The sequence below is a fragment of the Trichosurus vulpecula genome, chromosome 3, assembly GCF_011100635.1.
Source record: "Trichosurus vulpecula isolate mTriVul1 chromosome 3, mTriVul1.pri, whole genome shotgun sequence".
Taxonomy (NCBI): Eukaryota; Metazoa; Chordata; class Mammalia; order Diprotodontia; family Phalangeridae; genus Trichosurus; species Trichosurus vulpecula.
Window position 1 is genome coordinate 298,424,374 of NC_050575.1, and position 27,019 is coordinate 298,451,392.

At 40.9% G+C, this 27,019-nt stretch overlaps 1 protein-coding gene across 1 annotated transcript; it reads left to right on the forward strand.

Moving 5' to 3' along the window:
* The first annotated feature begins 460 nt into the window (after window positions 1-460).
* On the forward strand, window positions 461-26,775 carry SLC18A1 (solute carrier family 18 member A1). Its single transcript, XM_036752099.1, has 16 exons — window positions 461-472; window positions 2,621-2,735; window positions 3,558-3,921; window positions 4,984-5,042; window positions 11,709-11,792; window positions 12,434-12,526; window positions 13,646-13,735; window positions 13,953-13,996; window positions 17,806-17,866; window positions 17,952-18,047; window positions 22,149-22,227; window positions 23,487-23,538; window positions 24,880-24,943; window positions 25,404-25,523; window positions 25,805-25,938; window positions 26,662-26,775. The coding sequence occupies exons 1-16, from the start codon at window positions 461-463 to the stop codon at window positions 26,773-26,775; spliced, it is 1,581 nt and encodes a 526-aa protein (XP_036607994.1).
* The last annotated feature ends 244 nt before the right edge of the window (window positions 26,776-27,019 follow it).

Consider the following 27,019-nt stretch of genomic DNA (forward strand, 5'->3'; position numbering starts at 1 on the left):
TCTGACTCCATAGCTCAAGCTAATCGTGGGTGGGCAATTATTTAAAGACTTTTTTATTCTTCTGCAAAACTGTGTGTAAATTCATTTTCACTGGTGGCTCAGTGATTGCCTGTGAGGGTGGTTGAGCCTCTAAAATACCTCATCTATTCTAAAAACCTGTATGGAGAGAGACTTGCGCAGTGGTTAAGAGTCTGATGATAGATAAGCATTGATGAAAGCCAGCTGACAGTCAGTGTATCTTTGCTTAGGATAATCACTCTTTTTTTTCCTTTTCCTGGTCCTGCCTTCCTGCTTCTGACGTGGGATGCTGAGAGGCTAAAGGGAACCTGTTGGAGGTTCCAATTAATTCTTTGTGGGAGAAAACACTCACTGTCAGATGAAAGGCAATAATAAATTCATCCATCCTGCCAGTTTCATAGAACACAATTTCTGCTATTAACAGCTACTATTTCAGGTCACAATGTGCTTTAAGGTAAGAGTTTTATTCTCTTGGATATAATATGATCCTTATTTGTGCTTCCCCATTCAAAATACAAGAAAGATTTGACTTAGAATCTATGTTACTCTTTTACTTGTTACCCTAATTCACCCTCGTTCCCTTTATTCAGGGTATTTCTCATCCCTCACTTCTCTTTTCTTTTTCTCTATTCTTATGTCTCTCTGTATTGCTGCCTCTTTGTGTCTCTCTGTTTTATGTTGCTGTGTCTCTTGGACAACTTTTTTGAAGTGTGATTTTTGTATATGAATGAAAATCATCATTGAATTCATGGAGTTCTCTGCAAAACTTATTTATTAAACTTTATTTTTTTATCGGGGAAAGGATTCTGATTCTGGCACTAAAGTTAATGTCATCATTGTCACATAGTGGATATAAACTGTTGGACTTGAAGTCAGAAAGGCTTTTGTTCAGATCCTGCCTCTGAGGTTTATTAGATGTATGACCATGGACAAGTCACTTAACTTCTCTAAGATTAGGCTACTCCTTAAATGAGGGGGTTAGACTAGATGTCTTTTTTAGGACCCTTCTAGGGCTAAATCTATCATCCAGGATCAATCAGTTTGTAAATCAATTGAACCAGTACATATTCTGTAGTTTCAGGAATATTCCACTTTCTGGTCACTTTTTAGAACAGACAATGTTTGCATTTGAGGAAAACAAATTATTGTTGGGATCTTAGGGGGAAATCTAATGCAAGTTTGGGGCTGCCTTGTTCATTTGGATTCCTGCCCAAACAAAGAGTTGGTATTAGTCCCTTACAAACCCTAACACTGATCTTATTTTTCACTTTAAAATTATATCTTTGATGCTACCTCAGTCATTAAAATAAAAAGACTCACAAGGAAAATGAAATTTGTCCCAGAAACTACTCAATCAGCAAAGATTTAATGTGTGATTATGAGCCAGTACAGGATAATAATATGAAATCTACTCATATTAAAAAAAAACAAAAAACACTGACCATGAAATTTTGTATTTTAGCCACATGAAATGACAGAAGCTATCAGAGGAGGGTCTTATGTGAAAAACAACAAGTTGAGATTCTTGGCCTCTGCTTGCAGCTTCCTTACTACCAAGTAGAGAAGCACCAAGATAAAATGAAAAGAGAATTGGGCCAGGAGGTGGAAGTCCTGGGTTTTTGTTCTAACTCTGTTCCTAAGTAGCTGTGTGTCCTTGGGCTTATAATTTCCCTTCTCTGGGTCTTACTTTTCTCACTTGTAGAATGGGGTGGGAGAAGAGCAGACAAAATGACTACTGAGATTCTCTCCAATGTTCACATTCTATGATGAATTTTATGATCTAAACCAGGGCTGTCCAACCTTAGGTTATCTTAGGGCTGCATTAAAATAAAATAATTATTCGAGGGCCCGCCCAGGATAAAAAATATAGTACATAATAGAAAGTGGGGGGAACTGCATCATCAATACTATAGGCAAAGGTGAGAAGCCCGAAAGCAAATACAAAACAACAAAACGACAAAACGACAACACAACAGTATAAAGGTAGGTGCCTACTGACTAGTCTGCATCCCACAGATCGATTGTAGATTCCGTTTGATATGTTCCATCCATAATACTGCTTAAAAACACCAAGGAAAATTAACATTAATGTGATTATTTATTAGTGATGGAATTAAAAGTCAAATATGCACTCTATGCAAATTATTATTTTATTTTTTCGCTCACAAAAATTAAAACCCACAGGCTGCTTCATAAAATTGCACCGCAGGGGCTGTATTTTCAACAGCCCTGATCTAAACCATTACTGATCTTGAGGTCTCAGTTTCCTCAATATGCGGGATTAATCTGCATCAATTGCTTACTAAGAGGGTGCTCTGAGATTCAAATAGAGTAAATGGTAATTATGGAGGATAATTAGAAACTAGCATGTAGAAAGTTAGAAATTAGTTTAGTTAGGTATTTAACAGCTAAATATATATATAAAAAAAGTTAAACTAATGGACTTGGATAGATATCTAACAGAGGATTTTGGCAGTAGTAGGTTTCTTCCCATTTCCACAAAAGAAATGGGAGACCTGTATCTCTGAGAACATTAATTAGCTTCTGGGGTGGGGTTGAGGGGGCAAGACAACAGTACACAGGCCTTTCTACCATGTTCTAGGCTATCTTCTGTACTTCCTGTCTATGGCTGAAGGAGGGAAGAGAGTCCCGAAAACTGGTTCTGGTGGTGGTATTTGTGGCACTCCTGCTGGACAACATGTTACTGACTGTGGTGGGTATGTTCTGGGGTCATCTGTGGGCAGGGTAAAGTTGTCCTGCAGTCTCAACTATGCTGGAATACTGGCGCAGAAGGTGCTGTGGTTAAGGAGGGAAGGACGAAGACTGGTGATTCTTAAACAACCCAAATGGAAGGAGTCAGCATCAAGGCAGATGGGTATGAGGGGAACTTCAGAGAACAGGAGAACAGATTAAGGAAAAGCCTGGCACCAGGCAGAATTGTGGGGTTCACCAATTACTCCATCCTCACCCTTTTATTCTCCCTTCCTCATCCTCCCAAGGTGCCTTGTAGGCTTATAGTCTCTCCCCACCTCCACCCTAGCTGCCTATTACTTCCAAATGTGGTACCCCTACAGAGATTACCTATCCTATTCTCTCGATTTTCCCAGCTGCCATCCCATCAAATTATTTGTCTAGCTTCCCATACCCTCTGTGTTTTGTTTCCCCACTCCAGATTACAGTGAGATAATCTGGTTTAAATTAATCTGTTCCTGTGCAGTAAAAAATGCCAATATGTTGTCACTTCTGGGTAACATACTTTTGAACATATTTGGACATATTATTAAAATATCTTATCTGAGTCCGAAGTAGCAACTGTAAAGGTGGATGTTTTTAGGCACAGTGGCAGTCAGAATGGTTTCAGGTAGGCAAGCCCTTTTTGCAGGCACCCTTTCAAATCTCAATCATGTAGACCTACTTTACATGCACAAATAGCCTGCTTTTCTAGCTTTTAATCTGGACCAGATAGTGGCAGAATCACAAGTGCCCTGTCATCTGTCATCTACCCTGTCACCTACCATCTGCCTTTAATTGGATTCTAGTGCCGATCGTACCTACCTTCCTTTATGCAACCGAATTCAAAAGTGCCAATGTGTCCAAGACTTTGCCCTTTGGTACCAGCACCCCAGGAATTCTCCACAATTCGGACTTTTCTTCCATCTTCTCCTACTTTGATAATACTACAATGCTGGTTGAAGGAAGCAAACACTCAGAAAAGGAATGGATGAATGGTACCTTTGGCACCCTACCTCCACAACTCATTGGACCCAGCTTGGCACCTAGGAACAATTGTCTGCAAGGTACTGAGTTCCTGGAGGAGGAGAACCTACGGGTTGGACTTTTGTTTGCCTCGAAGGCTATAATGCAACTTCTGATTAACCCCTTTGTGGGGCTCCTCACAAACAGGTATATTTTAATGGGGACCCCAATATCCCAAGGTGTTTGGGAGCTCAAGCAGGGCATAGATATCACCTATTTCTATCAAGGGACATTATTTTTAAGCTAGAGGAGGAAACTGGGGAATTTCAGCATTTCTGGTGCCTGGGGGGAAAAGAAAACTTTGAATATTTATATTAATGAAACTAAATATCCAAGTCACAAGCCTGAGTCCCAGATCTGTTTTCAGTATCCAGCAGCTTGGTGCCTTCCAAGCCCCTAATCAGGTGTGAACCAAGAAGGGAAAAGACACAGGATGTTTCCATATCATGTCAATGCTCTAGAGAAGGGTTGGGGAACCTGCAGCCTCAAGGCTTCACGTGGCCCTTTAGGTCCCGAGTGCAGCCCTAATTATTCAAAGGGCCACATGTGGCTTTGAGGTTGCAGGTTCCCCACTCTTGCTCCAGAATATGACCTTTAAACAACAAGAGGTTGGGAGTAGTAGGAATTTCATTGTCACGACAAACATGAGTGTTGGCAAACATGAATAAGATTATTCTGAACTTTCTTAGATACATACATACAAGCACACACATATACATATATAGCTATACAAAAGTATATATTTGTATATGTATATATACACATATACATATATCTATGTATGTAGAGATAAATAGAAATGTAACTATGATGATAGTGAGGGAAGAATATGTAATTGCATGAATATACAGCAAAAATTTGAGCCTGAATCTAGATTCATGTACTGGATGGTCTCTCATGTACATATGCGAATGGACACACTAACCCTGCCTGTGATGTAAGTGAATGAGTATGAAAAAGTGCATAGAATATCCTCACATTTTGTTATCCCTCTACCCCCAAAAGGTCAGCATGACAGGGGAAGATATATAATATATAGATCTTGATAGATAGTAGATATAGATATCCCTCATTATCATCATACTTACTCTTTTCCATTTTAAATGTATATGTGTACATGCGTATACATACCTACCTAAACAGCCAAACTCACTCTAATGTGAAACACGTATAAATTGCTTAGAGTTGTTGTTTTTGCTTCTCTCTCAGGATTGGCTATCACACCCCCATGTTTGCTGGCTTTGTCATCATGTTTCTCTCTACAGTCAGTAAGTCTTGGCCTTCTCTTCTTTGGCATCTTTTAATTCTATCTTGTGAACAACAGGCAGGGTCAGATTATCTCAGAGGAGAATGAGGAGTTTTAATTCAGGGTCCTTGAACACATACATCTGAACTTTTTACTGTATGTGTGCAGTGGGGAGAGAGAATGGAGGATGGGATCCTGGCAGGAAGAGAGTAGCAAAGGTTTGCCATATCTACAAAGCCATTCTAGCAATGTAGCATCCTGGGACTTTGGTAGGAGTTTCGGAATCCTGGAATAGAGGAGAGACACTGGGGGATGGGAAATGGGAGTGGAAAGTGGGGAGAGGCAACAAGAACTCCATTACCTTTGACTTGGGAAATCATGATCACCATTAAAATGTGTCAGTTGTCTGTATGTGCTCAATCTGTCTATTTATTTAATACTTGGATAGGGTTAATAGTAGAATATCACATTTTTGGAATGGGCAAGTTACAGGTTTATGTTTAAAGTGAAGGCTGACAAACAGAGGATGAAATTATAGCTAATGGTAAATTTTCAGAGCCTACCAACAGTCAAAATAAAGTTAATAAAGGTTATAGGCAGCTGAAGTACAATCAAAAACGAAGAGAAAGACAAATGACCTCTTAGGAATAAATATGGTATGTATTCCTAATAAAAGGGAGATTCAAGGAAGACAACTAAATGAAATAAATGAAGAGAAGTGGTAAGGGTCAAAGGCTGGGTTGTTGTTGTGTTTGTCCTTTGTTTTTGAAGTGGACCATGGCATCATGGAAATGATGACATGACTTGAAGTTGACTTTGATTTGAGTGAGGGAGGGCTTGTCAAGGTTACAAGCCTCACTTTCTGCTCCAGAGCCAATTGGATTCAGTGACCAGATATTCATCAGGATGACCAGAGATGACCTAGGATGCAACGGGCCCTTTTAGGCTAAGGCCTTTTCATGTACTCACTTAGAGTGAGGTAATGCCCATTCAGTGATGAGGCCTCTTTAAGAAGTGAGTCAAGGGATGGCCCCTTTAATTAGAAAAAAAGAAAAAAAAATCAAGCTGGGAGGGTTAAGACCCTCAGGGTTGCTGTTCCAAAGAGAAACAGTTACTATTGCTTTATTTTGGGGTCCCCTGGCTTAGAGTGAATGTCAGTGGTAACTGTTTCTCTTTGGAACAGCAACCCTGAGGGTCTTCCCCGCCCAGCAAAGGTTGGGTGATTAACTTGTGAATAGTCAGACTTTAAACACGGGGACCACCAAGGGGCAACTCAGGTAGTTGTTGGTAAGCTTGAAAAGCGAATGAGGTGTAGTGGATTGAGTGCTGGAATTGGAGTCCCAAAGACCTGGGTTTGAATCCTCTCTCAACACTTGAGAGTTGAGCAGGGCCCGGCAAGTCTCTTAGCCTTCTGGAGCCTGTTTCCTCATATATATAGTGGAGTTAATGACAATCACATCTACTGCACAGGGTTGTACTAAGGATTAAGACTTGAAGCATGTAAACCCTTCTACAAGCCTAAAAGCACTATACAAATGTGAGTTAATACTAGCTCCCCTTTACCCAATCCATTTTCTCCTTTCTCTTCTTCCCACCTCAGCTTCCTATGTTATTTCATCCTCCATTTTCCTTTTTTACCTTTCCTCAAGAAACCAACTTTCACAAACATTTGTTGCTCACCTACTATGTGCAGAGCACTTGACCATTTTTTACCTCTTTGTATCCCTAGAACTTAGCACAATATTGTGTCCTCCTCCTCCTCTTTTTTTTTTTAAAGTTAGGGACCTGTGATTTCATTGGCATGGGGAAGTCCTGATATAGAAATTACTTTCACCCTGATGTCACCTGTGACTTGTGGTCTTAGATAGTTACCTGGGGCACTGAGAGGCTAAGTAATTTAACCATGTTCCAACATCCAGTCAGTGTCAGAAGCTGGCTTTCTGTCTCCTGGCTTTCTTGTCTGTTCCATGAGGCTTCTCCTCTCAAACACCGTAAGGGCTTGATGAATGTTTGTTGACTTAATTGAACATCTACTGCACCTTCAGAACTATGCTAATTACTATTAGGAGAAAGAATATATCACTAGGTCTCAGATAAGTTGTTTCATATTCAAACGGTGCTTTTTTTGTTTATAGCTCTTGTTTATTGATGCAACTGATCTCTGAAGCTCTATTTCTCTTTGATATGCCAATGCAATTAAATATTAGTCTGAGCAAAGGAACAGATAGTGTACCTTGGAGACTGCAAGAAGCCTGATTTGCCCGTAGGCAGTGGGGTTGAGAGAACCAGACAGATAACAGCTAAATGGAAAAGTCAAAGGAAAATTTCACAGAGAAGATGAAACTTAATCTAAGCCATAAAGGATAGGTAAGATTTGAAATGTGGGCAGAGAAGGGGGAAAGGACTTTCAAAATGGGATGAAGATATGAATGAATAAAGGCACTAAACCTAACTCTGGGGCTTTAAGTCATTTCTATGATAACAACAACAATAATAATGAATATATTAAGCATGATGAACAAAGAGGTTAAAAATGTGCAGAAATACTTTTGGAAAAAATAGACCTAACTTCACAGAGCAATAATAATGACTAAAACTAGGTATTTGTCAAATGACAATCATTAGTCAATAAGCATTTAAGCACTTTGTATGTGCCAGGCACTGTGCTAAGCACTGGGGGTACAAAAAATGTCAAATCAAATTAACAAATTATTTATTAAGCATCTGCTATGTACCAAATACTGCTAAATGCTAGAAATATTTAAAAAAGGCAAAAAAAGAAAAAATACTCCCCTCTCTCAAGGAATTCAGAATCTAATGGGAGAGACATGTTTGGGGAAAAAAAAAACCGTGTACAAACAAAATATACATTGGAGAAATTGAAGATGTTCTTAGAAGGAAAACATTAACATTAAACTAGCACTAAAGGGGATTTCTTGAAGAAGATGGGATTTTAGCTGAGAGACAAAGGAAGCTGGGGAAGCCAGGAAAGCCAGGAACTGGAGCAAAGGAGAAAGCAAAATCCAGCCTTTAGGGAACAGCCAATGAAAATGTTCAGGATTAGGAAATGGAGAGCCTTTTTAGAGGAACAGAAAGGAGGCTAGGTTAGTGTCACCAGATTAAAGAACAAGTAGAGTAAAATGAAGTATAAGAGGCCTGGAAACATAGGAAGGGGCCAGTTTATGAAGGGCTTTGAAAGCGAAATAGAGGCTTTCATTATATGTATATGTGTATATATGTATATATAATATGTAATATATGTATGTATATGTATATATAATATGTATGTATATATATGTATATATACATGTATGCATACATATATAATATTTTCCCCCAATTATATGTTAAAATCATTTTTAATATTTAAAAAAATTTTGAGTTCCAAATTCTATCCCTTCCTCCTGACTTCCTGAGACAGAAAGCAATCTGATATAGGTTATACATGTGCAATCATATAAAATATTTACATATTCATCATTTTGCATAAGACTCAAATAAAAAAGAAGAAAGAAAAAAGAAGGAAAGAAAGAGGAAGGAAGGAAGGGAGAGAGAAGGAGAGAAAGAAAGAAAGAAAGAAAGAAAGAAAGAAAGAAAGAAAGAAAGAAAGAGAAGGACAGAAAGAAAGAAAATAATAGCATGCTCCAGTCTGTATTCAGATAACATCAGTTCCTTCTCTAGAGGTGGATAACTTGCTTCATCATGAGTCCTTTGAGTCCATCATGAGTCTTGGATTGTTGTATTGCTGAGAATAGCTAAGTCATTTGCAATTCTCCATCATATGATAGAGGCTTTTATATTCTCTCCTGGAGATAATAGGGAGCAAATGGAGTGTATCAAATGTGTGTGTGTGTGTGTGTGTGTGTGTGTGTATGACATGATCATATCTACTATTTAAGAAGATCACTTTGATAACTGAGAAGAGGATGGACTAGATTGCAATAGTCCAGGTGTGAGGTGATGGGGACCTCAGGGTTGTGGCAGTGCCAGAGGAGAGAAGTGGAAGTATAAGAGAAATGTTCTGTAGGTAGAATTCACAGGACTTGGCAGCAGATTGGATATTTGAGGTGAGATTGAGGACTCAATGATGATTCCCAGATTGGCAAAGGCAAAAACTTGGTCTTTGATCTAAAGGAGCTCACATTCAAATGTAACTGAAAGTGGTTTATCTCTAGATGCCTATGAAATAGCTAGATCCCAGATCAAAGTCATAAGCTGCTCCATGGATGGCATCTACATAAACTCAAGCAACAAGTTGCTGACAAAGAGGCATAAGTCAAAGAGCTTAGCCATGTAAGATTTACTTATGAAAATGGAAGGGTTTATGATAGTGATTTAAGATTATGTCATTGCCCCCAGAAATTTCAAAAAAAAGATATCCGTAAGGGGTCCAGATTTGTTGATGAAGATTGCACAATGAAATGATGGCACTGGGCAACATATCACCGCAGTTCATGAAAACTTTGTATCTATGAGATATCTAGAAAAACATGGTCAGTGGCTAGAATTATATACCAGAAGTGTGTTAGCCTTTTAATTAACAGACAACAAATGCCCATACTGAAAATACAAATTCCAAAATGTTCTTCAGGATTCAATAAATTGTACAGGAACCAGAGCACTATTACCAACAAAACTGTTGCCTGCAACCACTGAGATATAACATTAATCTAGAAAAATTTAAGACTATTGTTAATGGATGTCACCATGCAAGGTACTCATAATCTCCAAACTACTTGGAATGAAAAGTTCTCAAAATATAGAGACCTTGTTGAAGAAATTAAAACTATATAGGAATAGGATGAGGCATATGTCATCCCTGCCAGACTATCAGAAGATTCATTAGGTGAGTTTACAGAAAAATTTACAAAAGTCAGTTATATTTTATCCCCCTATGCAATAGTCCACAGAACATTTAGTTATAAAAGAATAATAGCAGAGTAGCAACATGTCTTCAGACCATTTTTATCTGAACCTTATCAAAAAGATGATAGTTTATACATACAACATTTCAGCATATTTTTATGGATATAATTTGGTTCTCCATTTCCTAGATTTCCTCTGTATTTCTGTCCCTCACCATCTCACAGAACTATCTGTTATAACTAAAAAAATTTTTAAGAGAAGAAGAAAAAAATTTCAGTGAAATTAATCAACACATTAAAAAAAAATCTGACATTATAGGTTATGGTCCATCCTTGTGGACCTCCACTTCTGCAAAGGATCAGGGAAAGGTGTCTTCTCATGTCTCATTTCTGGAAACAAATTTGTTCTTTATAAAGTCACAACATTATTTCTATTGTTTCATGGTTCTTTCCATTTACATTCATTGTACATATTGTTTTCCTGGTTCTGCTTATTTCACTTCATATGTCTTTCCACGATTCTCTATTTTCATCGTGTTTATCATTCTGTTTACACTAATATACCACAATTTGTTTTCTAAATTATATTTTTTTTCCATTATCAAAAATCTACCTTCCTTACTGCCCAACTATTTCCCCCAACTGAAAACAAAACCCATTACAAACATCTATAGTCAAGCAAAAGAAATTCATCATTGGTCATGTCTGAAAAAAATGACTCATTCTATACTCTGAGTGCTTCACCTCTCTATCAGAAGGTGAGTAGTATACTGTATTATTAGTCCTCTGGAATCATGTACCACAATTTTTTTAACTATTCCCCAAATGATAGCCATAAACCTTGATTCTAGTCCTTTACTGATGTGTGTATATATGTGTGTGTATATATATATGTGTGTGTGTGTGTGTGTATAGTACTGCTATAAATATTTTGGTATATATGTGTACTTTCTTTTTGTCAGCCACGTTCTTGGGGCTATATGGTCTAACAATAGAATTCCTGGGTCAAAGTTTATGGATATCTGATCCATTTTATTTGCATAATTCCAAATTTCTTTCCAGAACAGTTTTACTAATTCACAGATGCACCTCAGTTCACCTACATCTTTATGAGACCTTGAACATTGTCTATTCCCATCTTTTGTTATCTTTGCCAATTTGCTGAGTGTGAGGTAAAATCACAGGCTTGTTTTGCTTTTCATTTCTCTTTTTATTAGTGGTTTGGATCATTCTTTCATATGATTCTTACTTCTATAGTAATTTTGGTTACAAAGGGCTTTTGAGTCCATTTCATCTTCATAACAACTTTGTGTGAGTAAAAGGAATAAGAATTATCATCCCTGTTTTATAGATGAGGAAATCAAGGCTCAAAATCATATCATTATTAAGTGGTAGAGCTGGAATTTTAACTCAGATCTTTTGGTTTAATATTCAGTGTTCTTTTCATTGGCTCCTCTTCGCTAGGAAAAATCAAACATAAGCCAGACAGGTCATTATCATGGTCTCTTATTATATGTATCACATAAGCTAACTGTTGTTCCACTTTACTCTCACATTTTTTCACATGAATAGATCTCCCCTATGTTGGGTTGGAAGCTTCTCAAATTCCTGAACTGTCTTGTATGGCTTACAGTTTATGGCACAGAGCTGCTCACATAAAAGAAATAAATTACTTTTGGTTTGACCTTGTTAAAAGATCTTCCATTATAAAGCAAGGATAGGCATGAAGGCCATGTAATGTAGTGATTGTTCTTATAATAGCTCAAGGGCTTGGATCCATGTACTGATATGGCCATTCTTGGTGGTCTCTTCTCTCTGCCCAGTGTTTGCTTTTTCAGGAACCTACACACTTCTTTTCTTGGCTCGAACCCTTCAAGGCATTGGATCCTCTTTTTCATCAGTTGCAGGTAAATCCAACACTTCCCTCATTCTTCCTCAAGCTTCCCTTCCTCTCTTCTTCCCTTATGCTGCAGTCCTCTCTTCCCTTTCCCTTCTGTTCCCTTTCCCAACCATGGAATTCAGATCCCTACATATTAGCAGTAGGATAGAAGCTAGAGACCTCTACATCTCCAGTAGAAGAAAGAGCACTGAATCTGGAGACTGTGAAGACCTAGTTTTGAATTAGCTGTGTGATCTAGGGCAGTCACAACCTCCCTGGACCCCAGCTTCCTCATCTGTAAAATGAGGTGGTGGAGTTAAATGACTTGTGAGGTTCTATCAGTTTTAAATCTTATGATGCAAAAGAAATCTTGATTTTGAAAAAAAGTATTGGGGTAAAGTCTTGTGGGAGGTATCAGGAATGGGATATTGAAATTCTTTTTTTTTTTTCCCTAATTTAAGTTGACAGGATTCACTTGAGAAAAGATTGTCAAATTTACTTTCAGCATGCCTCCTTCTCCTATCCTGCTCCAACCCACCCACCTTGGCATTACAACTTTCAACATCTACCCCCTTCATCTGTTGTTCTTTCCCCATAACCTCCCCCATCCCACAGCTTTCTAGGTGCTAAGAACCTGTTTTCTTATCCTTTTTATTTCTCCATCTCCAGGACTTGGGATGCTGGCCAGTGTATACACAGATGATTATGAGAGAGGGAGCGCTATGGGCACTGCCCTGGGTGGTCTGGCTTTGGGGGTGTTAGGTAAATACCTCTTTATTTCCAAGTATTGGTTGGAAAGCTAATGACTGCTTGGGACCTGGGCTACACTGACTGAGTCATTCCCATATTCAGCCAAGGTGACAGTAGGTCCTGAATGGGATGGCTAGGTAAGACAAGAGCAACAGTCTTCCCCCTACCCAACATTTTGAGTAATCTTCCCTGTTATATAAAAAAGAAATGAACACCTTTAAAAAGAACAAACAAAAGCCCTAAAATTATTGAATCCTGACCCTATAACCCAGGATCTCTCTTAAAATTTCTTCCTTTTCCTAAGCAAGGTAATTATCCGCCCACCACCCTAATGATAAAACTGCTACTTAGTTATATGGCTGATCTTTGGCAAGTTTTTTTCCCCCTCTCTGAGGCTTACTTTCTTCTTTTGTGAAATGGGGAGGTTATACTTGATGTTTGTCAAGGTCCCTTGAAGGTCTAAATCTATAACCTACTGGTCCTATGATCACCCCCAGGTCCCTTCCCCTTTTGCTTATCATCTCTTTTTTTTTTAAACTAGAATTTCTTCTAGGTTATTCCTTAAATAATTTTCTCTTGTGGCAACATCAGGGGACCTGGATCAGGAGATCTAGGTTTAAGTTCTGACTTAGTTTTTATTAGCTGTGTGGTCTTGAGAGCAAATACCCTCAGAAAGATGAGATCTCAGTTACTTTACAACAGCAGTATCAAATTCAAATAGAAAGGGGTCTACTAAATCTGTACATAAAAACCCCTACTGGCTGCATTTTGACTTTTTTTTTAATGTAATGCTATCTATGTTTTACTATACTTTTATTTATTTTGTTACATATTTCCCAAACACATTTTAATTTGAGGGAACTCGAGTGTTTTAGTCCGTGTATAGGCTTCATCTTTGACACCTCTGCTTCATAGCTCTGGTTGTCTATAGTCCAGCAAATAAGCATTTATTTGAATATCTTCTATGTGTCCAACACTGTGTTCAGTATGTAGAGATATAAGACAAGGAGCCTAAAGTCTAATGGGGGTGCTGAAAGAGATGGATCTATTTACACAGACACAAAACACTATTAAGTGGCATCTTTCAACCCAGTCTGTGTTCTACCTGATGGCTGCCCCTTTGCTTTTCAGTGGGGGCTCCCTTTGGAAGCCTGATGTATGAGTTTGTTGGCAAACCTGCTCCCTTCCTTATTCTGGCATTGCTGGCCCTGATGGATGGAGGTGAGTGAGCCATCCTTAAAGGTGATGAATTAGAAATGTTCTGGGTTGTGGTGCCAGCCATGGGCTATAAGAAGTGGCTACTGATACATTTTGACAAAAATCATGACTAGAGCCATCCAGGGAAGAAAGGCGTAGGTCACTGAAACTGCCATTCACTCTAGTGCTTGCTGAAGTCTCGAGAAGAAGGCCCACACTGAACTTGCTTTCCCTATTTTAGCTCTCCAACTCTGCATTCTACAGCCCTCCAAGATCTGCCCTGAGGTAAGTGGTATTGGGATTATTGTTCCTGTTATTGTCAGTACTAGTCATCATTCTCACCTTTTATGTATGGAGTTCAGATAGAATTTTCCTTGGAAAAGTCATTATTCTGCTGTTATTATTTTATATTTAAGGTTCTGTGGACAATTTCATAGGTGCATAAAAGAGTTGCTTTTCGTAAGTAAATAAAAAGAGTATGCTTGCATGGTATGGTTGAAAGGAACTTGGCCCTAGAGTCAGAGGACTTGGTTTGAAATCCTGCCTCTGACAGTACCTGCGTCAACTCAGACAAGGCATATAGGCTCCTAAGACCTTACTTTACCCACCTGTAAAATGAAGAAATTGAACTAGATGCCTCTAAGGTCTCTCCGGTTCTGGATCCACGATCCTAGGATTCTACTGCGACATAGTGAGCTCATCTTCTTTAGACTCACTAAAAGCATCTTTGCAACAATTCCAGGAGCAGATAGGATGGCATTATTGGTACTATTATAGCAATTCAAATTTATACAGTGCTTTGCAGTCCATAAAGTGTTTTCTTTTCCCCCTTGTCAGGTGGGTAATGTGATTACATTAATCAATCGTTAAGTGCCTACTATGTGCCAGGCACCATGCTCACCTCTGGGGATACAAGCATAAAAATGAAAAAAAGCTCTGCCCACCTTATCATCCTCTGTTTATAGATGATGAAACTGAGGCCAATGGTCAGAAGGCTACTAAATTACCGTCCAGGTCTTCTGACTATGCGGCTAGTACTCATGCCACTGGATAACTATCTTTTACTACGAACTCTTCATTGGTCATTGCAGGAGGTACATTGGGTAGCTGATATGCTGGGAAAATCATACCAACTCAATCATTACAGTTCTTATATCCAACCATGGGCGAATATGGTGAAAGGCGGTGGAGAATCCTGATGCTTGGGAGATGAGGAGAGTGGGATGGACCGGGGTTTTTGCACCTGGGGTAGTTTTAGATAAGAGAGGAGGAGAGTACAAGGTTATGTAAATTTGTAAGTTACCGAAGGCCAGACTCAGTGCTGCATAAGAGGCAGGTTTGAGAGAGGCCACTCCGAGTCAAGAATACCTTGCCTTTGGTGAGAATTCCAGATCAGCACAAATCGATATTACAATAGCATGTGGGCTCATGTCATATGATATCGATGCTATTGTACCTGTAGGGGAAAGTCATAGAGAGAGGGGTCAGTGCTCAGTGGGGAAAAGGCTAGAAAATAAAGCAAGGGCAAGGGTCTCATCTCTACTCTCATCCTTATTCTTCATCTAAGCTAGATGACCCTCTAAGGTTTTGCCCATGGTGTCCTTGAATATCTTGACCTCTTAAGATGATGACAACTCGTAGGAAATAGACATTTTTCTTTTAGAATTCCAGGAATTGTAGCAAATGCTCCCAGAGAATAGGATGTCTGGGTGGGGTAGTGTCTAGGGTACCAGGGAGTAGAGATGTGACAAGCATCTGAAATCTGTGTCCCATAGCATAGGAGTAAACAGACCACTTCTCTACGAAGGCTCTGGGAATTAGAATGGGTTCATTTGGCAAGTTAACTTATATGACCCTCCCCCCACCTAAAGGCTGGACCCAAGATAAAATTGTTCTCCTGTTTTCCCCTGAATTGTACCCTGCAGATAAAAGTGCCCCAAAGCCATTTATCAGGCCGTGTCTGGTAGGGAGTGACCTTTGCATGACTAATGGTTTGATGCGTATCAGTTCTTCTACATTGCCAGAGTACACCAGAGAAGCAAGACATGTAATAGGGTATCCTGGGGAACAAAAGCCACTGGACTGGGAGTCAGAAGACCTGGGTTCTGGTTTTGACTCTGGAGCCTATTGGCTATGTGACCCAGAAGATGTCACTTTTCCTGGCCTGTGGTTTGGTACTTTTAAAATAAGAGTGTTGAGTTACATGAACTCTAAGTTCCCTTCCTTCTGAAACAGCCTATGATTCTAAAATGGATAGGTAGAATGTCCGGAAGGCACAAGAGCATGATTAAAATGCAAACCAGTTCCCTTACTGGGTTGTAACAGGGGCAGAATTGTAAGCAGCTAAGCTCTATGGGCTATCTACCTACACAGGAAACTGGAGACCTTAAACAGTCAGAAACTTAGACTCTAGCTCAGTGACAATGGAGGCATTTCACTATACGGAGGTCAAAGGACTTGAGTAGCCGCTCCCTCCAAGTACCCCTCACATTGCACTCTAGGATAATAGTAATTGACATTTAGATAAGTTATGGTGCACTTTGCCTACATTAATTCATTTGAACCTCGCCATAACCTAGTGAGCTAGGCATGAGTTTTAATATTCCCTTACAGCAGGTGTTGTTATTCAGTCGTTTCAGTCACATCCGACTCTTTGTGAACTGTTGTGGGGTTTTCTTTGCAAAGATAACTGGAGTGGTTTGCCATTTCTTCTCCAGCTCATTTTATAGATGAGGAAACTGGGGCAGAGAGAGTTTAAGTGACTTACCCAGGGTCACACAGCTAGCAAATGTCTGAGGCTGGATTTGAATTCGGGTCTTCCTCTCCAGTCCCAGTGCTCTATTCACTGTGCCATCTAGCTGCCCTTAGAATAGGTAAGAGAGGTTAAAAGAATGAAAGAGCATTTAAGCATTTTCTACATGCCAAGCACTGTGCTAAATGAATACTTGGGATACAAATATAAAACAAACACTGTCTTTGCCCTCAAAGAGCTCACATTGCAATAGAAGGCAAAAACACCAGTAGGGGCAGCGGTGCTCAGAGAGGGGCATTTTGCTTGGAAAGTCTCAAGGATGGTGAGTATAACTATGGTGACAAATAGAGATAGGAGTGGATACACACCCTTTCCAGAAACAATGGCAAGTATTGATTTGATTTTGTCCACAGAAAAGAAAAGAATGTGGGAGGAGGAGGAGGAGGAGTGTTCATCGGCAGAGGTAGAAGATGGCTAGGGGGTAGGGTGGGGAGGAAATAGAAACCTGGGCTTGATCTACGTAATGTGGGCCACTGTAAGGCACTCACCAAGCAGGATCTCCCAGTGCTCATACAGCTGGTGAGCTAGTAAATATCCAAGGTAGACCTTGTCCCTGGGTCTATGTAATCAACAATAATATCTAGCACTTATATAGGCTTTAAGGTCTGAAAAGCACTCAACATTATCTCATTTTGTTCTCTCTACCACCCAGGGAGGTAAGTGCTATTATGCTCATTTTACAGGCAAGGAAACTGAGGCAGACTTGTCACTTACAGCTAGTTTCTGAGGTTGGATTTGAACTTCCTGACTCCAGGTCCAACCTGACTCCCAAGAGCAGAGTACCCTGTCCATTTTTCTAAGCTTCTGCAGAAGTTTGGGACTAGACCAGGGATGAGGAACATGTGGCTTCGAGGCCACAGGTGGCCCTCTACATCCTCAAGTGTGGTCCTTGAAGACTGGCCTAGACATTATCCTGATTCTGTCACTAGCTAGCTATGTGACCTATCAGATTATAGTTTCTGTGAGATTTAAAAATCCTTTGGGGCTGGGACCAGGTCTTTAAAATCTTCACATACCTCATAATACCTAGGAAGCCTAGCATCTTGTTCATGAGAGGTACCTACTAAACATTTGTTGAATAAATGAATGAAAGGATGGATGAATGACCCTTCACTTACTCTGAGCTTCACTTTGTTCATTGGTCAAGTAGGAATAATACAGCCTGTTTCATCTAGTTCATACAAAGAAGATTATAGATGTAGATATGTTTTAAGAAAAATAAGTTGCTATATAATCAGAAGGAATTTTCATTTCCTTCAGAAGGATTTTTTATTTCCTCCAGAGTTCCAAAGGCACTCCCCTCTTAACTCTTCTGAGAGACCCTTACATCCTGGTGGCTGCAGGTAACCTTCCTAGCTGGAATAGAAAGGGAACTGGGGGCTTTGGCTGGGGCAGCTGGACAGCTCATCATCAGGACTGTCTCTGCAGGTTCCCTCTGCTTTGCCAACATGGGAGTGGCCATGCTGGAGCCTACACTGCCTATATGGATGATGCAGACCATGTGTTCCCCCAAGTGGCAACTGGGTAAGTATCAGGCCCTCAAGCGGTCTCAAAAGGAATGTGAAGGAGGTGGTGAGGGGAGTGGTCTTCTTTTGTTGGCTTGACACTTCCCAAATGTCCCAGAGGTCAGTCTCTCTAGCTGGACTCCAAGAGGTAGATTGTCTCCTTTGATGGGTCAGTAGAACTATGTTTTCTTGAACAGAATTCTCTCCTATTCCTGGTATATGTGAGCTAAATCTGAGTATATTAGGAAGGATGGGAGGGAGGGAAGGAGGAATAGGACACATCTGGGCCTAGATTTTGGATTTTTGGGAAAGGAAGCAAAAATGAAGTGGTTCCTAGCTGCTGGAAAGAAGAACAAGGATTTGTAATAAAGTGAGAACAAGCCCCAGCCAATTCAAAGATAAACATAAGAGACAATGAGGAGAGTGGGGAACAAGGAAGTGTTTACTGCTAACTGATGGACAGTAGGGAGTACTAAAGCTTATATGCATGTCAACAACTCATTATTTCTTTTTTTTTCCTCTCTGTCTACTCAAACCACTAAGTAACCCTCCCCTCTCCTTCATCTGAGAATGCCAGGGAAAAGGGATGGGATCCAGAGAGAAGGGGGTGATTTCCCCTAGTCTGGAACCCTATTCTCGCTTAGGCAAAGCTGTGGATCCAGGACTGGCAGCTCCAGTTTCCCCATGTCCCTAGTCCTTTGACTACCTTTCAGGAAGAAACCCCTGTGACACAGCTTGGGTCATAAGTGGGGCTCCAGCATTTTCCAGGAAGTCCAAAGCAAAAGAACAGGGAGGGCTACGTGCCAATTAGTCACAGCTGCTAAGAGTGGAGGGTGGTGGCAATGGGGAGGGGAGAAGCTGACAAAGATACCATGTTTGCTGAGTGCCCAATATAATGTCCCAAATCTAATTTCTGGGGGACAATGTGAGGTTAGGCTCCCATCTGTACTCCCCACTTAGCCCTCAATTGAATTTCCCTCCCCAGAAGCTGGCCCTGGCCATGACTGTTAATCAAGTTAGGTCCTATTCAAGAGGTACCATTCATACAGATTATTCCCCCTGGCTCTTTTGGCTCCTGGTGGAGGGGGAGTGACAGATGCAAGCTTCACGGATCTGTGGCCACCCCACTTGGGAACAAGTCATGGGAAGGCCTGAGATAGCATTTCAAAAAATCATAGGGTCGTAGATAAAAGCCATTTAATCCAAACCTCTCATTTTATAGGTGAGGAAACTGAGGAGCAGGTTGGTGGAGAGACCTTCCCTTGGTCATGCAGGGAGTCAGCATCAGAGATAGAGTTTGGATCCAATTCCTGGAACTCCAGAGGCGGTGTTTTTATTCTAGACTAGCACATAGAATTTTAGAGTTTTAGAGCCGGAAGACACCTCGGGGCTCCTCTTATAGAATCCCTTCATCTTCCAGAGGAAGACACTAAGTCCCAGGGAGGGAAAGCCACTTGTCCAAGGTCACATAGCCAGTGAGTAGCAAAGCTAGAATCAGAACCCAGGAATTCCTGATTCCTAGTTCAACACTTTCTGCACCACACATCACACCACCTTTGGCCTTCTGGACACTGCCATCGTTTTGTTGCATGAGAAGGATATTGGCACATTTTCAGATTGCCAAAGTAGGAAACATTTACCTCTTCTAAGCCCTTTCTCTAACATTTTGCCCTGAATTCAGCCTAAAAGAAACATACTTGTGATACAATCAATTATACCTGACTATATGAGGCACGATGAAAGCAATGTCCTACCACTTCAAAAAAGTTTGCCGTGCAGTCTGTCCAGGGCTCTAAGTAGAATCCTCCCACTCTGGCACCTCTTTATTCACTGAATGCTGGTCAAAAGGGAATGAATTACACATTGCAAGATGTCGCTAAATTCTGTTTGATGGATGGATAGACCCCAGGTTCATGGAATAGGCTGAAGCAATAACCGAGTCATCAGAGATGTATCTAAGAGACCAGAAGGTTTCCAGGAAGTAAATTCACCCAAGGCACAATAGGATAGCTATTGACTTTATTAAAAAGGATAATTATTATAGACCAGCAGGATCAGCTAAAACAGCTGTCATTTAGTGTAGACAAACCATGCCAGAGGCACTTTGTTTCCTGTCTATTGAAAGTGTATATTTAAAATAAAGTCATACCCAGTAACTTGTGAAACATTTATCTCTGGCCTAATTATAATTTCAGTGGTTATTTATCTTTTAAAGTACAGTAATATTGCTTCCTCTTGACCGAGAGAGAAGTAGGAAATGGGGCCTAAGACAGAGAGGAGGAAACCAGACCCCTGATTTGGCCTGCTTATTTATTCCTGGTGTTTGTAGTCCAAAAGGACTTATTCTCATTCTCTCTGTCTCTGTCTCTCTCTGTCTCTGTGTCTCTGCCTCTGTCTCTCTTCTCTCTCCTCTCTCTCCTGTCTTTGTCTTTGTCTCTCTGTCTCTGTCTCTGTCTCTGTCTCTGTCTCTCTCTTCCCCCTCCCCCACCTTCCCCTTCCCCCCCTCCGCCCCCCACCACACACACAGTGGGAGATGCATACAGTATCTTATTTCCTCATGAAAGTGTTAGTTAGCATAGGCCCCAACAAAGGCTGTTGAGCTCCAAGCATAGGTTAATGTGCTACTGCTTCTCCCAGCCTTGAATTCCAAGGCTGGCTTTCTCTGAGTGCTGCTGCCGCCCTTTTGGGTCAGTTCAGCCCGTGAGAACACTGGAGAGATGAAAGAAGTGTCATTTGCTTAAGACCCTGACACTTCCTATTTAGTGTGCTTAGCCCTAGCTCTGAACAGTATCTGCTGAGTGTGTGCCCTTGTATATAAGCATGGCCAGGAGGGAAAGTGGATAGTGGCTCCATGAAAATCCATCCACACTATTGGGGTTTGGAAAGTGGGGTGTTACTTAAAGCTCTGAGCTTTGCTCCTACTGAGTCATGGGCATCACCTCCATAAATGGAGGTGTCCTTGAGGGCCATAGATCCAGGGACATCAGAAGAAGAAAGAATAATAACTGACATTTGTATAGTGCCTTTCCATTTATAAAATATTTGTACATTTCGTAACTCATTTGCTCCTTGTAACAACACTGTGAAAAAGAAAGTGCTACTAATTAGCCACGCCAAAAAGCAATTATTAAGCACTTACAATTTGTTAGACACTTTCTATGCCCCCCAAAAATCCCTGCTTTCAAGGAGCTCAGTCTAATGTGTGTCTGTGTGTGTGGGGAACCATGTACAAATAAAACATATTCTGGAGAAATTGGAGATGATCTCAGAAAAAAGGTGCTAACATTAAAGGTAAGGCTTCTCTAAGAAGGCTGAGACGTGAAGGAAGACAAGAGATGGCAACAAGGAAGGAGAGAATTACAGGTTTTAGGGAACAGCCAATGAAAAGCCCAGAGTAAAGTGATGGAGAACCTTTTTAGAGGGACAGCAAGAAGACCAGTGTTGATGGATTGTGAAGGTATAAGACGCCTGGAAAGATAGGAAGGGGACAGGTTATGAAGGGTTTTAAAAGCCAAACAGAGGATTTTTTATTTGACCCTGGAGGTAATAGGGTATGGGGTGACATGATCATACCTGTGCTATTGTCACCCCATTCTACTGCTCTAAGAGCCTCTAAGAGGCCAGTGACTTCAGTTCCAGTTAACATCCGGACAACGACCCAAAAAAAGGTTACCAAGGTATAGAGATCAGATCCCTGAATCAATGTTCTTCCATACAATGTTCTACCATACAATAGTAATAGTTAACGAGAATAATAAGCATTTTCCTCTGCCTCCTAAGCAGGACTATTCTCTTCCTTTCTTCTTTCTCCTTTCACCCATTTGGTCTATGGTTTGAGGCAAGAACTATAGTGCTTGAAAATGCTATCTTCCTGAGTATCAGTCATTCTATGCCACAAGGCAAGGTATGGGTGTGAAGGCAACACATTCCTGCTTTGCACAGGGATTTCCTTGGTTATATGGGTCCCAGAGTGGATGGGGGCTTTGTGAAATAGACAAAAAGTTTTCTCTGACTATCCTAGAGAGTAAAGGGTAGGATAGAGGCATGCTTCCCTGAAGGGGAGAAGTTCCTATAGAAGCAAAAAATGAGAAAGCCCAAAGAAGTGTTTTTCTCCCTATAGGTCTAGCCTTCCTGCCTGCCAGTGTCTCCTATCTCATTGGCACCAACCTCTTTGGGGTATTGGCCAACAAGATGGGTCGGTAAGTGATCTGTGGAGTTGGAGAAGATATGGAAAGCAAGATAGTGGTTGTAGCATCTGTTAAGGAATTAAACGAAGTTAGAACTGAAAGGAATAATGTAAGGAAAAGCTTCCTAACAACCTTGTTGCTGCTGTTCAGTCATTTCAATCATGTCCAACTCCTCATGACCCCATTTGAGGTTTTCTTGGCAAAGACATTGGAGTTGTTTGCCATTTCCTTCCCCAGATCATTTTTACAGGTGAGGAAACTGAGGCAAACAGGGTTAAATGACTTGCCCACAGGCACATAGCTAATAAGTGTCTGAGGCCAGATTTGAACTCAGGAAGATGAGTCTTCCTGACTTCAGCTCTGGCACTCTATTCACTTCATCACATAGCTGCCTTCTTCTACTAGAACTACCTAAAAAGTAGAATGAGCTCCCTCATGAGGTACTGGGTTCTCCATCACTTGACATCTTTAAGCAAAGGGTAGATGGAAACTTGTCTGGGATATGTTACCGGGGATTCTTGTTCAGATATTGATGGCCTCTGAGGGTCCTTTTATCTCTGAAATTTTGGAGTTTCTTCTAATCAACAGAATTTTCCATCTTAGACCATCAAAGCCACCTTGGATGTGATCAAAGGGAAGGCCACATAAGGATGGAGAGTTTGTCCATTGATGTATTTATTGAGCACATACTATGTTCACGGCACTGTGCTGAGACCTAAGAGGGGCACATAGCAAATATCAGACATGGTCGTTATTCTTTAGGTCCTTATGATTTAGTTGGGGGTGGGGTAGGGGGTTGGGAAGGACATACTCATATAAAAAGATCACTAACAACACAAGGCAGGACATGACCAGCAAATGCCAAAAGGAGTAGTGTAGTCAGTTTATAGGGCATCAGGGGTTAAGGTGATCTGGAAAGGACTTATTGAAGATTTGTACTGGGCCTTGAAGAATGATTGGGATTTAGATCAATAAGGGGAGAGGGAGGGCATTTCAGGAACGGGAAATGGCCTGAGCAAAGCCTCAAGAGCCATTCTCATAGCTCAGATATCTACCACATCTCCTCTAGAAAGAAAAAGAGAGAAGAGTATCCTTCTTTCCATCTAGTCAGGTATAGAAATGTTGCTTTGTTTGTTTAGATAGGAAATAGTTTTTGGATATGGTCCTCAGATAGTGTCCTTCCTGGCCGTCTTCGGCAGTGATGTGACTGGGGTTGGGCCTGGAGGTGAATGATGTCTCTGTAAAGTAGTTGCTTTGCTTCCTTTTTATAGGTGGCTATGTTCTCTGATTGGGATGTTGGTAGTAGGTACAAGCCTGCTCTGTGTGAGTATGACTAGGGGTCTCTGGTCTTGACCAAGGGACACAGCTTCAAAGCCAATTCTTTTGAGAAAGAAAGCAGGATAACAAATGTCCATCTTCTATCTCCTGGTGGAAAAACCTTCACTGAAACAAAGTCCTTATTCAGGGGCTCAAGATCTGGGCAAGAGGTGGTGACAAGTTGAAACTGGTTTGGGTAACCATAAATTATAATTCTCCGGTCAAGATGGGAGGGGAGAGGAGATAAGAAAGGGATAATTTAGGGAGGAAAAAGCTAGAGTGACTGAGAATCAATTTAGCATAGCCTGGGGCCTATGGGTTAATGTAATTTCAGGTGTAGGCAACCTTCCGGAGGAGTCATACCTAGATGTCCTTTATTCAGTCCCTCCCAAGACTAGGAGAACAGTGATAATAGCTGAATTGGAAAGGTCTCTGCCACCCCTAAGTAATCCATTGTGACAACATTCTAAATAGATCAGAGAAATGGGAAAATGATTGTTCTTTTTTAAAGAATCTCCCTTTTAAAATGCAAATGTACCTGATAAGTTATCAGTTGTTAATACTTTACTTATTAGTTAATATGTCATTGGAGATTAGTATACCCTCAAAAGAAGGGGACAAAGACTAAGTATGGGGGAAGAGAGGGAACTAGCACTGAGAAGTTTGTGAGTGTGTGTACACGTGTGTGTGTGTGTGTGTGTGTGGTGTTAAAGGTTCTAAATTTTTTTATGTCATGGTGACTTTTGGAAATTTAATGCAACCTGTGGACCTCTTTTCATAATAATATTTTTAAATACATAAAATAAAACACATAGGATTACTAAAGATGTCAATTATATTAAAATAAAGTCTTTTTTTTTTTTTTTTTGCAGTTCATGGACTCCTTCCAAAAAAAAAAAAATCTATTCATTGACCCCAGGTTAAGAATCCCTGCTATAGGCCATAGAGGTAGCACATCAAAGTTGAACTTCACCTATCTAACCATTTTTCCCAGGGTCACTTTGACTGTACCATGGAATCATTTTTTATCCCATTTTTAGTATGAATTGCCATAGGCTCTCAAGCCTTGCTCTGTGTAATTCTCTGGGTCCAGCATTTGTTGAAGACTTACCTACTTCCTTTACACACACACACACACACACACACACACACACAATTAGGAACTTAATGAAAACTTTTTGATGATAACAGTAACAATGGAGAATAAGAAGGTGTGTGAAGGTTTAGATGTGGGAAGAGTCTGTGGTATGGAGCTGCCTATCCCTTTATATAACCATTAGAGCCCTTTGGATAATACTCATAGGGTGTCATACCCCAAATACTCTCTGTTTTTGTTTTTCCTCAAAGGTTCCTCTTGCTCGGAATATTTTTGGTCTCATTGGCCCCAACGGGGGACTAGGCTTTGCTATTGGTAAGAACTTTCGCTCAAAGAAAGAGGCCAAGCATGCAATTCTTCCTCCATCTTGTCCCCCTTCCCTCCCCTCTGTGCAGTAGCTCTCCTGGGCCTGGGAACTCACCTTGATATTGGGTTCTGCATCAGCTGGCTTCCCTGATCCTCCCTCTGATCCTGGCTGGGTATGGGGAGTAAATGAAAGAGAAAGAGGAGATGAGGTGAAAACAGTAGTGGGGAGTTGCTGTTTAGGAAAGGCCTTGTAATTCCTAACTAGGGGAGGGAAGGTAGAGGAAAGGAGGAAGGAAAGAATTGAATGAAAAAGGTGATGGAGTAGAGATAAAATGAATAAGAAAGTGCCCAAGAAAGGAAGTGGAAGAGCATATAGGCAAAATGCAGAAGGAAGAAGTCTGGGTAGGACAGAGTCCGGCAGGCCAGGAGGGATGATAGTGACTAACTGTGCTGTTTGCTTTGGCCACAGGCATGGTGGACTCTTCCATGATGCCCATCATGGGACACCTGGTGGACCTTCGCCACACATCTGTGTATGGGAGTGTCTATGCCATTGCTGATGTGGCTTTCTGCATGGGATTTGCTATTGGTATGGCCCCTGTAGAGACAACGGTCTAGACCACCTTCCCCATAAGCTCCTATCCCTCTTCCATCTCCTCATTCCCTCATTCTCTCAGTCAGTCAGTTTTAAACTGAGGCAGAGTATCCAAAGCACTCTTTGTTTCTCATGGTTGACTCTCAGTCCTGGGACCTTTGACACATGGGGCTGCCTCCTTTCTGTATTCTTCCTACCTCCCAATAGCACAGTACCCACCCTCTTTCTGGTCTGTCTGGTAGATCTGCAATAAATGCTTGATTTAACCATTGCAGGTCCATCTACTGGAGGTGCTATCGTCCATGCTATTGGTTTTCCCTGGCTCATGGTCATCATTGGAGTTATCAACATTGCCTATGCTCCACTCTGCTACTGCCTTCGAAGCCCCCCAGCCAAGGAAGAAAAGATTGTAAGGAACTGATTCTAACCATGCTAAAAGAGCCCCTCTTTTCTCTTTTCCTTTTCTTTTTTCCTCTTCTTCCCTTTCCCTCATGTTTCTCTACTTTGCTCCTTTTCTATTCTTTTTCTCTTCTATCATGAGCTTTTTCCCCCCTTTCATAATTATGAGAAGAGGCATCATGGGTTAGTAGGTAGAAGGTTGGTCTTGTAGTGAGAAAGTTCTGGGATCAAACCCATCTATGACACATATTAGCTGCGTGTGATCCATGGACAAATCATCTAATTTTTGAGTTCCCCAGGCAACTCATGACAGTGAGTTACCAAGGAGTGGCTGAGATACAGTGGTACATGAAGTTTCCAGATTGGGAACCCACACTGATGAAATCACAGAGCCACAATGACAATTATTATGACAATGAGAATTCACCTTTCTGTTGAAGGTGTCTGCCTTTCTCCTTCAAGGTTCATATTATTTCTTCTTTTCCTTTTTCTACCTCTCCCTGTGGGTACACAGAGCACAGAAGTACAGCTCAGTGACATCTGCAGGCTGACTGCTAATCACGAATTTAGTTAAGCTTGAGCGGATGCAGGAAGCCTAAAAAAGATCTTGGGCCCTTTCAGGCTTTGATCTGAAAATTCACTTTGCAAAGATTTGGGGGATGTTGGAGAGTGGGTGAGAAGTAAGGTCCATAGACAGAGTGATAGGATTTTCTCTTTCTGTCTCTTTCTACAGGCAATTTTGAACCAGGAATGCCCAATGGAGACTAAGATCCACGGAGTGCAGAAGTCCCAAAGGGAATTTCCCCTAAGTGAGGGCAGTGAAGAGGAAGCAGAAAGTGAAGAATAATGGGAGAAAAGGAGGCTCCTGCTTTGGGGACCCAGTGGGTGTTCTTCCAGATAGATGTCTCTCTCTTCTCCTTTCCCTAAAGAGTCCAATCTTGAAGGATGCAGAACAAAATGCCTTCTAGATCCTCCGTCCTGGGACTCTTCTTCCCTTTCTATCACCACCTGGGAAGGAAAAGAACTGAGACCCATGGGTTCCATTAAGCCAATTGCCTTTTCCTCCAGATACTTTGCTTGACCCATCTTTC